This window comes from Lepisosteus platostomus, chromosome 5 (assembly GCF_059453375.1).
Source record: "Lepisosteus platostomus isolate fLepPlt1 chromosome 5, fLepPlt1.hap1, whole genome shotgun sequence".
Classification (NCBI taxonomy): domain Eukaryota; kingdom Metazoa; phylum Chordata; class Actinopteri; order Semionotiformes; family Lepisosteidae; genus Lepisosteus; species Lepisosteus platostomus.
Window position 1 is genome coordinate 63200885 of NC_142615.1, and position 15976 is coordinate 63216860.

The 15976-nt window shown below is 43.7% G+C and overlaps 1 protein-coding gene across 1 annotated transcript; it reads right to left on the reverse strand.

Moving 5' to 3' along the window:
- Window positions 1–520: 520 nt before the first annotated feature.
- Window positions 521–14097, reverse strand: LOC148670966 (macrophage mannose receptor 1-like). The gene is made up of 5 exons (XM_088631758.1): window positions 14061–14097; window positions 5366–5743; window positions 4075–4425; window positions 3448–3536; window positions 521–703 (listed from the first exon to the last, which is right to left on the reverse strand). Exons 1-5 carry the CDS (start codon window positions 14095–14097, stop codon window positions 536–538), a joined length of 1023 nt encoding a protein of 340 aa, XP_088487884.1. The 3' UTR covers window positions 521–535.
- Between the last annotated feature and the right edge of the window lie 1879 nt (window positions 14098–15976).

Below are 15976 nucleotides of genomic sequence, written 5' to 3' on the forward strand. Positions count from 1 at the left end.
ATTCCACTTACTGTAAGTCCACCTGTTCTGATCTGTGGCTTCAATGTCATCCACCATCAACCGACCAACCATTTTCATTCTCTTTAAAACTTTGAAACCCAACTTTTCAGCAGCTGGTCAGAAAGTCAAGTTACCCAGTAAGGTTTATCAAATGTTCCCTTCCAAACATACGCAAGAGAAAAAAACACCAAAGCAAACAATTCTCAAATAGTATTTCCTTGGACTTTAATAATACTACTACATTTAAATGTGATAATATATATATACATTCACTAAACAACTCTAAATGAATTTTCACTGTACTGAGACCAGACCTTCATGTTTAAGAATCACTTATAAAGAAAATATTAAAATACATATCCATATATATTGAACCTTAATATAAATGCTACGGTATTTGAAGTTTGATGTCGGTCTGTCGCCAGTGGCGTTTTGTGTAGACCAGTGTTTCACACTGCCCAGAGGAATCCTGTGCAGACTGATCTTCTGACACTCAGTCTCCCATGGGGTGGTACTGCCCTGCAGAGCAAACACATCACTGATGAACTACCCGGCTTTCAGAACACATGACGGCAAGGCTGTGCTGCTTAAGCATCTCACCGTCTTCCTCCTCATCTTTCGAGAACACCACGCCATTGTCCTCCTGGCTCCAGCACAGGCTGGTGTTTCTCAGCTCGGTGTGCTTGGACAGCTCTCTCGTCAGCTGCGGAGGGAACAGCATCACAGCGCCCGGGTCAGAAATCGGGCTCGGTATGTCTTCCTGAATGAGAGCTGCAGTCTTTTCGCGGTGGGGAGGAAGCAATCGCTGGGCGAAACAGGGAAGCAGCAGCAGACAGTGCCTGTGGCGGGTGATAGTGGTCTGTAGTGGAGGTGGAAGCTGGAGTGAGCACTCTGAAAACACGGGACATAGCAGGATTCGAAGTTGCAGAACAAAGCACGAAGGCAGCCAGAGAGGCGATGTCGAAAAAAGGCAAATCTCTGAGCCGATAGATACCCAAGCGAAGCAGCTAAGAGACAAAGTCGAAGCGAGAAATCTTCAATGCCAAGGAGCAAACACAAGTGCGATCCAAGAGCAAGGTTGAGGGAAACGGGGTCAAAGCATCGAGGAAAACTTGACTAAGGAATGCCAAGGCTAAAGCCTGAACTCCCTAAGACTGAGCGAGGAAGTGATGTCATGTGAGGGCTGATCGTCAATATACTTGGATAAGGAGGCAGGTGATGGCTAACTGTGAGCAGGTGGAACTGATCTTCCACCTGATTGCACTGTCATGGCAACTGGGTGATTGACAGGTGGCCACGTCGGTTGCTGTGGTTACTCGGGAGGGTCTTCGAGCAATCCGATGTGAGCAGGCATGACACAATAAAGCCAGCAAGGGAAACGTCAGCACTTCAATATAACCGCAAGCATGATCTCCAGTATTCTCTCTCTTACATTCCAGTTTAAAGCCCTTACTAACTCTGTAGCGGCGAGGCTTATTAAAATACAGGAATTAAGTTTTCTGTTCCCTTGCCAGTCCCTCTCTCCTTCACTTCAGTGGTGCTTGAGGCCACTCCATTTGGTTCACAATTAAGGTGTTTCCCTAGCTGATAGAGTGTCCTGATAAGGAACAGCTCCCCAATTCCTGAGATTCTCCAGCAACATTAGTAATCTCAATTCTGGCGCCTAAAAGTCTGAGATTCCAAGGTAAAGTGTTATTCAAAGTTGGTTTACGACTCTAAGGTCAGAGGGCATGGTTACTCATTATCAGCCAATCAGGAACTGGTAGGGCAGGTTAACCCCACGTGGGTCATGATGCCCATGAAACTTTAAACCAATGAACAACCTGCAGTTCCTCCAGGTAAAAACAGGCAACACAGACAGCCTGTAAACCGGTTCTCAGGGCAGAACAGTTAGGAAGCGCAGAACAGTTCGCAAGGAAACACAGTTCCCAAGCGCAGGACATTCTCGCAGTGCGCCTGCTGGACATTCAGCCTCAGGGTTCCACTTGAACATCCTCAGACTCAGCCCGGACCACCACATAACGGCCAGTGTGTCTGAGTGCAGGACTTTCCTTTGTTCTAAGAGTTGAGAACGGAGGTAGCTAGCGCGTAACCTCCACCCGAGGTTAGCATCAGCAGCAAGCCTCGTGAACAGGTTGGAGGCTTGCTGCTGATGCTATTCAGCTGAATCACTATTCAGAACTAGCGCTTCATCACGAACAAACCGGTCTTCTTCTTGACCTGCTGGGACCCGCAGTCATTTTTCTCCTGTGCACAAATTTTGCTAGTAAGCCAGAACTAACTAACTTCAGAGAGGCCACTGCTAGAGCATCACAGTAGAAATCTCTCTCACCACGTCGCAAACAGCACCACTGCCTGGCACCGAGCCAGAGAGCGCGGATTGGACAGCAACAAGCCGCCCTTTGCTTCTTTGTGTCTGCAGGAGATCTGACTCCACACAGATTGGATGAGTATACAACATTCTGCATTACAGCTCGAGAATTCAATTGTTACCTTAACCACAGTTGATATCAATTTAATTCCTTTGAGTGATGTACTTGTTTTGAGTATCTAGTGTAGAAGTTGTAACGAAGTTCACTTATGAAACGGTCTAAATGAATGATATACTGAACGTATGTCCTCTTGGTATTGGTAACTCTTCGTGATTGAATATATACCTGTTGTATTCTGCTAACTCTCGATAAGATCTGTTATGTTTATATGCACATTTTATGTATTAATAAATGTATTCTCGTATATTAGTACCTGTGTGTGTGCGTTGTTTGAGTTGGATTCTAATACCATGAAAAGAATAATTTTGTGACTCACTGCTACAGTTAAGAATTATCCCAGTTAAGGCACAACCCCTACATTACTGGTGCCTCGTGAGAGGATACTACAACTCTATAACTCCACCCTATATCTTTGTGTCTATTCATATGCACCCTTAATGCAAAATGCCAAAAGGAAGATAATAGTAACTTCTTGTGTTTGTTTTGTATGGTGTTTATTAATCACTTCCACTCCCCAGTTTATAAATACTCCCAGTCTGTCCACAGCTCTGCGCTCAGCTTCTCTTGCTCCCCTCCCTCCACCCCAACTTCACCCTTTTGGCTGCCTCCCTGGCTCATTCTTCACAAATTATTTCCCCAGCCAGGTGAGGTAACACTAAAATAATAAGTACACTATCCCTTTTATATTCATCTGATTGTTTCCTCATTAGTCGATTTTGGAAGAAACTACTAAAATGCTTTTTTTCAACCAAAGAAAATCCCAAGTAATGACTCATATTGGTAGGAACCCACTGCGTGTAATGTGTGACAACCATTTTGATTGAGTGTATTTCTGATTTCTGTATAACGTAGCAATGTGTGGCTCCTTATGCATAGCATTGACTGGATTATCTTTTTTGTCTACTGCAGCTCCACCTATGCACACTGACACAGTCTAGCAGTCGATTTCCTATACCTGGACCAGAAGCCACTCCTCAACATCTGGGTCATTAGGATTCAGTCCCGAGTCCATTAATATCCTCACTCTCAGTACCACCCTCTTCCCTGCGGAGGAAATAATGAAATCAGCGTAGAAGACAATAAAAGAGGCAAACCCCATTCTGAAGGAGCATTAAGTGATTCAACCTGCCTGGTCTGAGGGACAGTTATATGGTCAAGGACGTCAAAACATCACTTACAATATTACAAAAGACTGGTGCTCCGGAGGTGGCTCCAGAGTCTATCCCAGCAAGCAACAGGTGCAAGGCAGGGCTCACCCTGTAAGTAATGCCAGTCCGTCACAGGGCACACACCACAGCTAATTTTGCCCAGGAGGTAATTCAAAACCTACCAGCATGTCTTTGGACTGCAGGAGGCAACCCATGCAAAAACAAGGAGAACATTCAAACTCCATGCAGACTGAACCCAGAGCTCAGGCAATACGAGGCAGCAATGCTAACCTCTGCACCCAGTGCACCCTGGGACTGACTCTGGGCCACCACAAGCGCAAACTGGACAAGCAGTCGCGGAGAGCGAAGTGCCGGCGACGTTCCCCGCAAGTTTACCCCTATAAGGCTGTTGAAGTGGCCCCGCAATAACTTACCACTGTAGCAGAAGAACGCGTAGGTGGTATTGCAATAATAGTCATTCCAGGAGCCTCTCGCACTCCCCTGCAGATTCACAGCGCCACAGCTCTCAATGCCGCCATAATTGTTCGGCTCCCCCTCGTACCAGGGGCGGAAAGTGGAGAAGTCCCCATCGGACCACTTCCAGGGCTCGGTGAACAGCCCGATCCAGACTTCCCTGCCTCCGGCTGTGACTCTTACTAACTCATTCTCGCTCTGGCTCCTCACCCGGGTCAGGTGGGTGTAATGTTCTCTGCAAAACATCAGGGCTTCTGTCCAGTTCTTGGCCTCAGCCACCAGGAAGTATTGATCGGCTGCGCCTTCCCCCCCTGAAGAAGTGAACCCCAGTCAGTAGTCTGGTTGAGGGTCACGGAGCAGTGTTAGCAAGCAACAGGCAGGATACCACCTGGATGGGACGCCAGTCCACCGCACGCAGACACAAGCCCTAGGGTCAGACATTCCCAGCAGCCAATTCACCCACCAGAGCTTCGGACCATGGGGGACACTGGAGCACCTGGAGGAAACCTAGGGCCCTGGTGCAGGATTTGAACCTAGGGCCCTGGTGCCACGAACACGGGGAGAACATGCAAACTCCACCTCGCCACCCCAGGATTTGAACCTAGGGCCCTGGTGCCGCGAGGAAGTGACGCTAACTGCTCCTTATATAGCACTTTTCTGGACTCCACTCAAAGCGCTTTAACGGTAATGGGGACTCCCCTCCACCAACACCAATGTGCAGCCCCACCTGGATGATGCGACGGCAGCCATAGTGTGCCATAATGCTCCACACACATCAGCTATCAGTGGGGAGGAGAGCAGAGCAATGAAGCCAATTCATAGATGGGGATTATTAGGAGGCCATGATTGGTAGGGGCCAATGGGAAATTTGGCCAGGATGCTGGGGTTACACCCCTACTCTTTTCGAGAAATGCCCTGGGATTTTTAATGACCACAGAGAGTCAGGACCTCGGTTTTACATCTCATCCGAAGGACGGCACCTGTTTACAGTATAGTGTCCCCGTCACTAAACTGGGGCATCAGGACCCACATGGACCGCAGAGTGAGCGCCCCCTGTTGGCCCCACTAACACCTCTTCCAGCAGCAACCTTAGTTTTTCCCAGGAGGTCATCCAGGTACTGACCAGACTCACACCTGTTTAGCTTCAGTGGGTTGCCAGTTGTGAGTTGCAGGGTGATATGGCTGCATTATTATGACTACACATTCAGTATTCGTGCGAGAAAGACTGTAAAAGACTCATGGGACATTTACCTTGATAGCAAATGGAATACCTCGTGAAAGTGCAAGAGCGATCAGCCCACAACCCGCTGCTGATCATCGCCACGCAGTTCTCCTTGCCGCTGTAGTTGTTCGGTTCTCCCGCGTACCAGCTGGTGAAAGCAGACCTCCTGGCGCCATAGAGGTAGCCCCCCCCAAGGGACCACTGCCACAGGTCCCAGACGTAGTACAAGCTGATCCAGGCGAAGCCGGTGGCCGGCTCGGCGGTGGCGAGGAGCTGCTCCAGATCGGCTGGCCCGCTCACGGTAGCCATGTCCGTGTACTGGCCCCTGCAGTACGCCCGAGCCCCCGCCCATGTCCTACGCTTGCTAACAAAGTGGTAGCGGTGAGGTGAGGCCAACGCCCAGAGGCCTGAAATGCGGGAGGCAGGGTTGAGGCTTAGGAGCAGTGAGTGATCAGCTCGTGATGCCTGGCCAAGCCAGCCAATGATGGGCCAACGCATTGGAGAAGCAAATCCGGTCAGGAAATGGCCTGGCACTTCTCAACCTGACATTTGTGGCTGTCGTTTTGAGTGGTTTCATCTTCCCTGGGGGAGAATTTCAAATGGGTCTGCCCATGCACTGTGAAGTGGCACAGGGGCTAGAGCACTGCAGTTTCTCAGCGCTGGGACGCTGGGTTCAGCTCTGCTTCTGGTCTGGTTTGTATATTCGACACTGTGCTCACACTGGGTTTCCACTGGGTGCTCCAGTCTCCTCGCCAGTTGAAAGGCATGCTGGTATATTCACTGACGTCTGGGACAGTTAGTGCAGGTGTGAGTGTGTGTGCCCTGTGATGGAGTACCACTCCTTGTGCCTGCTGTAATAAGCTCTGGCTGTGCCACCACCCTGAACTGGATGAGGTGGAACAGGTGGGAGGATGGAATATTATATAATCAAGAGCACCTCTGATATAAATGTCGGGTGGAACGATAAATTGACACAAAGCAACAGCATCAACAAGACCAGATGATAATCGGTCTAAGGAGGTACAACCTCCAAGTTGATAGGCTGGTGGCCACAGGTTTCTTGATGAGCAATCGGCCCCTCAGTTATTTCTGTACTTCGCTCAGGTCCAGATGAGCGGACGAGTCCAGACGATCGCAGGCCATACAGAGGGATTAGCGGAGGCCGAGAAGCGGGCAGCAAATGAAATTCAAATGATTTAAACCAGAAACACCTGACAGATGACGTCTAACTGCAGGGTTCTGGCGTGCAGGCGGGGAAAACAAACTTTTGATGCAAAACTCAGGGAGGCGACTCAGGGAAAAGACTGAGGTGTTTATGCTGATGAGTCGTTTGCATCCTCAAAACAATGTGGGTGAGCCATAAGCCACAGGCACAAGGCAGGACAGATGAATGACTACGTTAACACAGGGACACCAGCCCATTGCAGGGCACAGATACGCCCACACTCACATCAGGGCCAATTTTCCCAAAAGCCAATTGACCCTCCAGCATGTCTCTGGACTGTGGGAGGAAACTGGGGCAAACCTATAAGAAACACACATGAACTAGAGGGACATACCACCTCCAGACAGCAGACAGCGGAACTGAACCCAGGGTTCAACCACTCCAGTCATTATACATCAAATGAAACCCAGTTAACTGATTGAAAAGGATCTATCCAGGTGAGCCAAGTGCTTAAGAGAGGTTAGCCATCTTGAACCTGCAGAAAGAGACTGTACCCCCAACAGAAAAAGTCTTGAACAGGTGTGCATGTGCAAAACTCTTTGCAGAAACTCCAAACTCTCCTCGCAAAGCACATAATCAAAGGACATATCAATGTCCTTTCCTGGACTCTTAATGGCTTGAATACACTCTTCATGTAATTAGACTCGATTGGCGCTGTTACAAGGCTCTCACTCATATAAATTTACTTGTCATGCTGCAGGACCAGGAGTAAATAACAGTGCTTTGATTAATTAATAAAGGCCTGGATCACCTTGACTACAATCAATTAAACAATTGGGCTGTTAAATTAAGTAACTGAGGAATCATTGGGAACAAACATAAATAAAACAGGTGATTCAGGGTGACCTATAAGATTCACTAGACCTGAGCTCTCCCTCGGTCAGGATCAGAGAGCCCTGTACTGACTGGACCAGAGTTACAGACCCCTGGACTGACTGGACCGAGGCGCTGGCCCTTTCAACACCGAAGTTCAGAGGTCTGAATAAATCTCTTTTTATCTTCCATCTCCGCCGGTCCAAATTGGAAAGGAGATTACAATACATGTACTGTTTATAATCAATTTTTTTAAACCAGCCATAAATGAACCTTGGCAAACTGTCTACAACTGTTCACCGTTTTTTTTTCCTCTACAACACTATATAAATTTGTGACCAATTCTAAATAAAGTAAACAAGTAGGAAGTAGCAAATGGTGTATTTGAATGAAGCTGAACACATATTTCTTTGCCTCTTTACTGGAGAATATCAAAAAGGTGCTCCAGGAAAATCCTAACAGGCCATCATGGACATCTCCCCTCTTTGACACGCTTGTGAGAATGAAGAGCACGTTCAGCAACAGACTGATCCAACCGCGGTGCAACAGGGGGCGCTACAGGAGGTCATTCGTGCCTTCTGCCACCAGACTGTACCACTCATCCACTGTGTGCCTGGGATGGGGCAGCACTGACTCTGACCTGGTTTTGGACTAAACAGTAAACTCTGTGCTTCCATCGGGTTTTTTCCCCGTTTACAATTGTTTTTTGTGCAATACATGCCAGGGACTTTTGCAATATATTTACATTGTGCAATACAACTTTTTTGTGTACTGTTCTGGCTTGCTCTTTGTATATTCTGGACTGTGAGCGACTCTTCTTAGTGCACTTCTCACTGACTGTACTGATTGGATTGTGTTGTTGTATTGTTGTATCATATCGTTACACTGTCGCTGTGTTGACAGTGCTGCTGTCGCACTGCAATTTCCCTCACGGGATCAATAAAGTATCTGTCGATAAGTAACCGTCGTTGTGTTTCAGATAGTTACAGAGAGCTGGTGACACAGTTCTGTTCACATACTGGGGTTGCCCTCCCATCTATCCAGGACATTTATGACAGACGGTGCTTGAGGAACGCTCTAAGCATCATCAAAGATCCCACACACCCCGGCTACAAACTGTATGACCTTCTACCATCTGGAAAACGGTACCGGAGCATTCGGGCCCGGGCTACCAGACTCAAAGACAGTTTTTACCCCCGCACTATTAAACTATTAAACTCACAGCCTCTCTCACTCTCACCTCACCTCTCACCTATGATTTGAACCTCATAATGCCTTACCAAAAACTCAAACACACATTGAAATCTACCTCTACCTTACATGTCAAAAAGCTCACTCCCCATAATTTCTATCCTTTTATTTCATTCTGTTGATGCATGTTTTTACACATCTGACGTTGTTTTGCACATTACCTGTTACCTTTTGTTGTTTTGTACATTGCCTGTTGTTGTTTTTGCACACTGCCTGTTGTCTCTGTCTTTCTTTTATTATACAATTGTATTGTTGTTTTTTTGTATTACTTATCGTCTGAGAGCTAGCTAAATAGCTTTTCGTTCTACCATATACCTGTATACAGATGCAGCCATTCAAAATGGGTGAGGTATTTCGCGGCATACCCCGGTGGGCGTGTCACAGTATCACGCGGTATCACGCATTTCACGTGTGTCACGTGACTAACTATCCGGCGTCGCCTTGTAAAACCGCCAGGGGGAGCTTAACCTCTCATGTACAGCATTTGAGCCTTTAATTTTGAACTGTGTATTACAGCATGTTAATCATCAGTCATTAAAATGTTGGTATATATTATGAAAGCAAGATTGCTCAGTTGGACAGAAGTACACAACCTACCTTTATCAGAAATATTTATGCATCAAAGCCTTTACTGAAGATATTACTAATAGTATTAATAATGGATGACTTTGGACAAGCTGTATACTCAAAGTATAATTTCTTTAGCACATTTGTACAAGCACTTGGAATCTGTCCAAGCCATACTTTGTCAGGCATTTTGTTTTACTTCAACGGGGCATAAAAACTTCCTTGCTTTTAACAGGGCGTTTCATAATTTCTAGCTACGAAAATGATTTAAAATGCGACACCTATCATTCAACTAGAGCTTAAAATATCACAAGGAAAAATACACACCGGTATTCCATTTCTCCCTAAACATTGTAAGCTTCGAAGTCTTTAACTAACGTGATACCGGAGTCAACAAGCATACTTTTAGAATTTGATTAAAAGGGAATATAATATGGAATCGCGTATCTAAAGAATTTAATAACGGTATGATTATATCCGTGTACTGCGGCAGGACTGTGTAAGGCTGTTTCGCCTACCTGAACATGCGAGCTGTCTTGTAGCCTACTGGTCTAGGTGCGTGACTTCCAACTGGTAGGTTGTGTGTTCGAATCCAGCTGGTGCTGGACTTTTATTTTAACAAACATTTCTTCGAAAAAATAGGTAAGCGATATTATGGACAATCAATTGACTTTTATATTTCAAAATATCGCAACATGATCGATATTTGCGATATTTTGAATATATCTTCCCTTCTGACAGTGGTTCCTGCTTCTATTGTGTGTGTGTGTGCAACAGTAAATTGTTATAGAGAAATGGAGGCGGGACAGTATGCGTTACAATATAAACATTTATATTGATTTAAATCGTGTTCTGATTTAAATCGCAAACGCGTGTTTAATTATGTGTTTTTTAATCATGATCAGGCTAATGCATTTCTACATTTTCTGTATGAACCAGCTTAGAGGTTCATACTGAAAGACAGCTTGTGTTTAAATTGAGTGTAAGGTAATTTATGCTTCTAAAGTCATGGTCAGTATTGTTGTACTGTGCTGTACTGTGTCACATTATTTTATAGCGTTTTTATTGCGTTATTAAATCCGGTGGCGCTGTGTTAGTTTCCTGACTCACATTATTTAAACTGCGACACTGATCATTCATCTCTAAATAAACTTTATTTTATATAGCATTTTAAGCGAATAGGTAATTAGATTGCTCATAAACCTAATCACTTTTTCTTCATAAACACAGCGTGATTGCTCTCTGAAAATGCTTTTCCTTTATTTTTAAAGTAGGCTCAGATTTCAACTATAGATCGTATTATTATAAACTTTCTTGGAAAAATGTATTTTATGTAAACCATGTTTGCTATTAATTCATTTAGGGCTAAAATACGTTCATTGTCTTCTAATCGAGTCGAGTTGACATTGGAAGCCTGCCACACCCGGACCGTTAACGCATTAGCACGTCAAAGCCCATTGAGCCAGTATTGGCTTTAGTATCCCCCCCTTCTCCCCTCAATTCAATTCAATTCAAGGTGTTTTATTTACATGACAGATGGGTACAAGCAGTGTTGGGTACTGTATGTATATTGTAACGCTTACGGCAGACAGGCACTGTGTAGGAGCCGACGCACCAGAGCAGCGCCTGCAATTTTTATATTTATAACTTAGTTTTTAAAATTAGTCAAGCAATACGAAGCATCTCCTTTTACTTAGTGCCTGAGCATACTGCAACGCGTGTGAAGCCCATAAACGATATTAATTTTGGAACTTAAACATACAGTATATGGCTGGTCTCGGTACTTTAAAGAAAACATACACACCAGTATTCCATTTCTCCCTAAACATTTTAAGCATCGAAGTCTTTAACTAACGCGATACCGGAGTCAACAAGCATACTTTTAGAATTTGATTAAAAGGGAATATAATATGGAATCGCGTATCTACAGAATTTAAAGACCAGACAATCGCAAACTCGTTTTCAATAAAATTATTTTATTCATTCAGCAGTTTGTGAGAGGGACATCCAGCAGGGAGAGACACACACACCGGTTTTCATTGACAACATTGTTTTTTTTTCAATTCCTCTTGTCTAACAGGAATGTTTTGTTTGTGGACAGACTGTTAGACAAGAGGAAAAGACTGCCTCCTCCTACGAAGCATTTCGTTGATCCGATCACGAATTCTTTTCCAGTCGTACGCAGCAAGGGTTGAGAATCTCCGATTCACCATCGTACTAATGGTTTCCCGGAGATTGGGTTAAAAAAAAACAAAAAACATACTAACAACTGTGCCATCCTACTCCTTAGTTAATACATTTTATTATTCATAAACAGTTAACATTGTTAGCAAAATATTTTGAATTATATTTAACCCTATTTTTTCTTTAGTTTTGTATTTAACTTATTATATGATAGTCAGACTTAATGTATATTTGAACAATGAAAATATATTTTTACAAGATTTTACATTAAGCTCTTAAAATTAATATGGTTAATAATAGTAAACTGTAACATGCTGTAACAAGATCGGTTACAAGAAGAAAATGCTTTCAGAGAAAATGTTTCAACCAAACTTATTCCCACACACCCCGCCCCCACTACCATTAGAATATACACAAACATTTTAGCGTTTCATTCTGAGCAGAAGACCCTCACACCTGAAGAGTGCTGGCTGTGACGAATTAAACCGGTTTTACAGGTTTCAATCACAGACCATGTGACATGGGACTCAGTAAACTACAGTAACACCGTATTTGATAACGCTTTAAAAACGCTATAAAATAATGTGACTTGGCACAGAACAAGTTTACAACACAGTACAAAGATAAATGCTGACCATGACTTTAGAAGCATAAATTGCCTTACACTCAATTTAAACACAAGCTGTCTTTAGCCCTCTAAGCTGGTTCATACAGAAATGTAGAGATCTAGGCTCAGAACACACAGCTTCATTAGCGAATACATATGTAGGACAACTAGAGAAGACGTTTTACAGAGGGTGGATTTTTAGAAACATCCCATCAGACATCCCATCATATTCACAACGTGAAATCTAGAAAATAATATTACGTAACCAAAATCCGCAATATGGAAACAGAACCTGTGTAATTGTTGATAGATGATGTACTCGTAACATTTTTTCAAGACGAACTACAACATTTAAAAAATGACTTGTATGTACTTGATATCTCTAATCAATCCACGGGTCCCAGCACAAAACGAAAGTAAAACGCATACCGTTTCTCGCTTCTTATTGCTCAAAAGTAATTTGACCGTATGAAATGCATAATATAAACCTAGAAACATATACGTGAGCAGTACTTAAGCACTGTAGTATCGGTGTTAAGACATACCTCTCAAATACTGTAAATCAAGTTAAAAATATCTCAAGACCGATTCTGGTCGTAATGAAACCATGCAAGGGAGTTTTTATGTCCGTTGCAGTTCTTTTGCAACATGAATATAATTATATCGTTATTAATTTCTTGAGATACGCGATTCCATATTATATTCCCTTTTAATCAAATTCTAAAAGTATGCTTGTTGACTCCGGTATCACGTTAGTTAAAGACTTCGAAGCTTACAATGTTTAGGGAGAAATGGAATACCGGTGTGTATTTTTTTCTTTAAAGTACCGAGACCAGCCATATACTGTATGTTTATGTTAAGATTTCCCTTCAGTGGTAAAATTAGATATGAATATTCAATACTTAAACGGGCACAGTTAAGACATTAAATATACATGTACATATTGTATACAGTACAGTTTGCATACGGTAATATGTTTATGTTACGCGATTAAAAAATAAATAAATAAAACTGGAAGGTCCAGCACCACCATTATGTTTATATGGTTGTTTTTGTTGGTTGGTTGTTATTATGGTTATTAATAATTCGATCTATAGTTGTAATCTGAGCCTAAATAAAAAGAAAAAGCAAGTGATTAGGTTTATGAGCAATCTAATTACTTATTCGTTTAAAACGCTATATAAAATAAAGTTTATTATTAATTTGCTGGACAGAGCGGTGAACATTATTATGCATAAGACAAAGATAACGATCCTGATCAGTTTAGAAATCTGTGTACGCTGTAAGGTTTTTACTTCTTAAACTTTTAAAATACACGTTTAGAATTGAAAGAAATTCTCTTCCTGGTATAGCAAACCAGCACGTCTTTTTTCTCCAATCAGAGGGGTGTCAGATGGTGTCAGCCAATCACCATTCTGCGTTGGGTAGCAACGGGTGACTGTTCTCAGGCGGAAGATGTAAACAGCTTAATGTTCGTGTTAAATATTTTTTTTTAATTAAAATTCATTCTATACAGCAATCGCATATTTGGGTACCGTTTCATAAAACTTTCATGCTTAAAATGTTTAGGGAGAAATGGAAGACTGGTGTGTATTTTTTCTTTAAACTACCAAGACCAGCCATACACAGTACAGTTTACATACATACAGTAATGTTTTAAATTAATATCGTTTATGACCTTCAGATGCGTTATGCTCCTCTTCTTTTTATGCTCAGCTACTAAAATTTCCCTTTAGTGGTAAAATCCATATAAATATTCAAAACTAAGCGGATTAAAATGTGCACAGTAAAGACATTAAATGATTCAATCTTTCCACTACCAACCAATGCACCACGAGTGCCCCTGTCGGTCATTTTGGCCAGCCAATCACTTGCCCTGCGGTATGCTCCGGTGCCCCGCGGTGGCTTGTGGGTAGGTTACCGTACCGCGGGTTTTTACCGCGCATTTTGAATGGCTGCATCTGTATGAGTATAATGACAATGAACTTGAACTTGAATACTGTGCAGTAATGCAACATCATCCATCCAAACAGAGGTTCAGGGTTAGTAAACACAAATGAAAAAAGGACACACTAACCTGAGACGATCAAGGTGAGGCATGCCTTCTTAGCCATCACTGCGGGTCGGCGAGCTGCAATCAGAGAAACACTTAAGAGCTCCTTTCAGATTTCTTTGATTTTCATTTAGATGTAGTTTCCAATTAGCTTCTGGCCCTTAGTGGCCCAGATGGGAGCTTGGCTTTGCCGGACAAACGCAACATAATAAAGACATAATACATGATCAATTTACCAAGACCTGAGATGGAGTGGCGTCCTGTCCAGGGTGTAGCCTGCCTAGTGCCCTTTGCTTGCCAGAATAGGTCCTGTGGTCCTGAATTGATAAGATCAGATCACTTTTATTAGCCATATTCAATTTCTTGTATTAAGAATTTGTCTTTTCGCAGACCCCAGCTTGTTCTCCATGAGACACACAGACAGGGAGAGAGAAGCTGGGGGTCAGAGCGCAGGGTCAGCCATTTATACAGTGCCCATGGAGCAGCTGGGGTTCAGGGCCTTGCTCAGGGGCCCCAACGGAGTAGGATTCCTCTGCCAGCCGCTGGATTTGAATCGGCAAACCCTTCCAGCCACAGACACAGAGCCTTAGCCACAGAGACACCGATTTGTTTTTAAATGGATAAGCAGTTACTTAAAGCAAGGTGATGTCATGAAAATAAAGGAGAAGCTGATCATTTTTCATCTTTCTCATCAGGTTCTCCCTGGGTCAACATCACTTGACCGGTGCAGTTTCACTTAAGGCAGAGCCTGGCTTTGGAGTCGTCACTTACTTCAACAAAGCAACCGACCACTCCCTCTTCAAAACAGGTCGCATCACAGGCTACAGTGAAATAAACACTCTTTTTGAGCCCTGTCGGTACGCTGGGTACTCCAAAAAAAAAAACCCTACCCGCTTAAAAGTTCCCAGACTCTCAAATGAACAAGGCTTTCATTTCTTGCAGGTTTGGACATTGACAATCTTTTAAATGTCCTGAAATTTCCCTATAATCCTTAAACGCTCCCTCCACACTCTGAAACAATAAAATTGGGATTTCCAAATAGGTCACTCATTCTTACACCTCATTTCTGAAAATTTGCACTTTTTTGTGCATTTTTTTGTCGCTTTGCATGGCTCCTGGACATTTTTTTCCCCTTTAGTTTAGTCACCACTCACCGTTCTCCTCCCCTCTGGAAGCGGGGGGTGTCTCTGACCTGCCTGGGATGCTGGGTAGACGCGGACTGTTTCCAGGCCTGTACGGCCCTCGGTCTTAACTCAGGTCACCTAGCTGCGGTCCCCATGGAAACCATTTGGGCTTAGCGAGGTCCAATCTAATTGGTTCTCTGCAAGGCTTGGACAATATTCAAATCGGACTCCCCCCACCCCGTGCCAGGTGTCTAGGCAAATCAGTCTCTCTGCTTTACTTTGGAATCATTTAATTTTAATCCCTGGCAAATCAATTTCATTTGCACTCAAGGTTTGGATTTATATCCACTGGCGGGGGGATAAATGTGTTTTCTTACGGCTAGGGTCCAGCAAAAACATATACGACAAGACAAAACACTGTCAACAAAGAAGGTGGCGCAACAAAGTTTTAGCAGATTATTTCAGAAAATTAGTTTACACTGTTCAGAAGTCAGACGGTGGCACGGTTCTGGTACAGCGGTTAGCATCCTTTGACGGCCTGGCACCCTGTTCATCAAAGGTACACTGACAGGCTGAAAGAACTCTTTAGTCTGAAGGAACTGAGTCTCTTCAGTCTGAAGGGAGTGTCCCACACTGACAGGCAGGAGGAACAGAGTCTCTTTAGTCTGAAGGGAGTGTCCCACACTGACAGGCTGAAGGAACTGAGTCTCTTTAGTCTGAAGGGAGTTTCCCACACTGACAGCCAGGAGGAACTGAGTCTCTTTAGTCTGAAGGGAGTGTCCCACACTGACAGGTCTGAAGGAGCTCTTTAGTCTG

Coding starts and splice junctions, on each gene's coding strand:
- LOC148670966 (XM_088631758.1), bottom strand. CDS start 14,097: ATGGCTAAGAAGGCATGCCTCACCTTGATCGTCTCAG. Junction 5,744..14,060: donor CCTCACCTTGATCGTCTCAG/GTTAGTGTGTCC, acceptor CCCGCATTTCAG/GCCTCTGGGCGTTGGCCTCA. Junction 4,426..5,365: donor GTATTCCATTTGCTATCAAG/GTAAATGTCCCA, acceptor TCACTTCTTCAG/GGGGGGAAGGCGCAGCCGAT.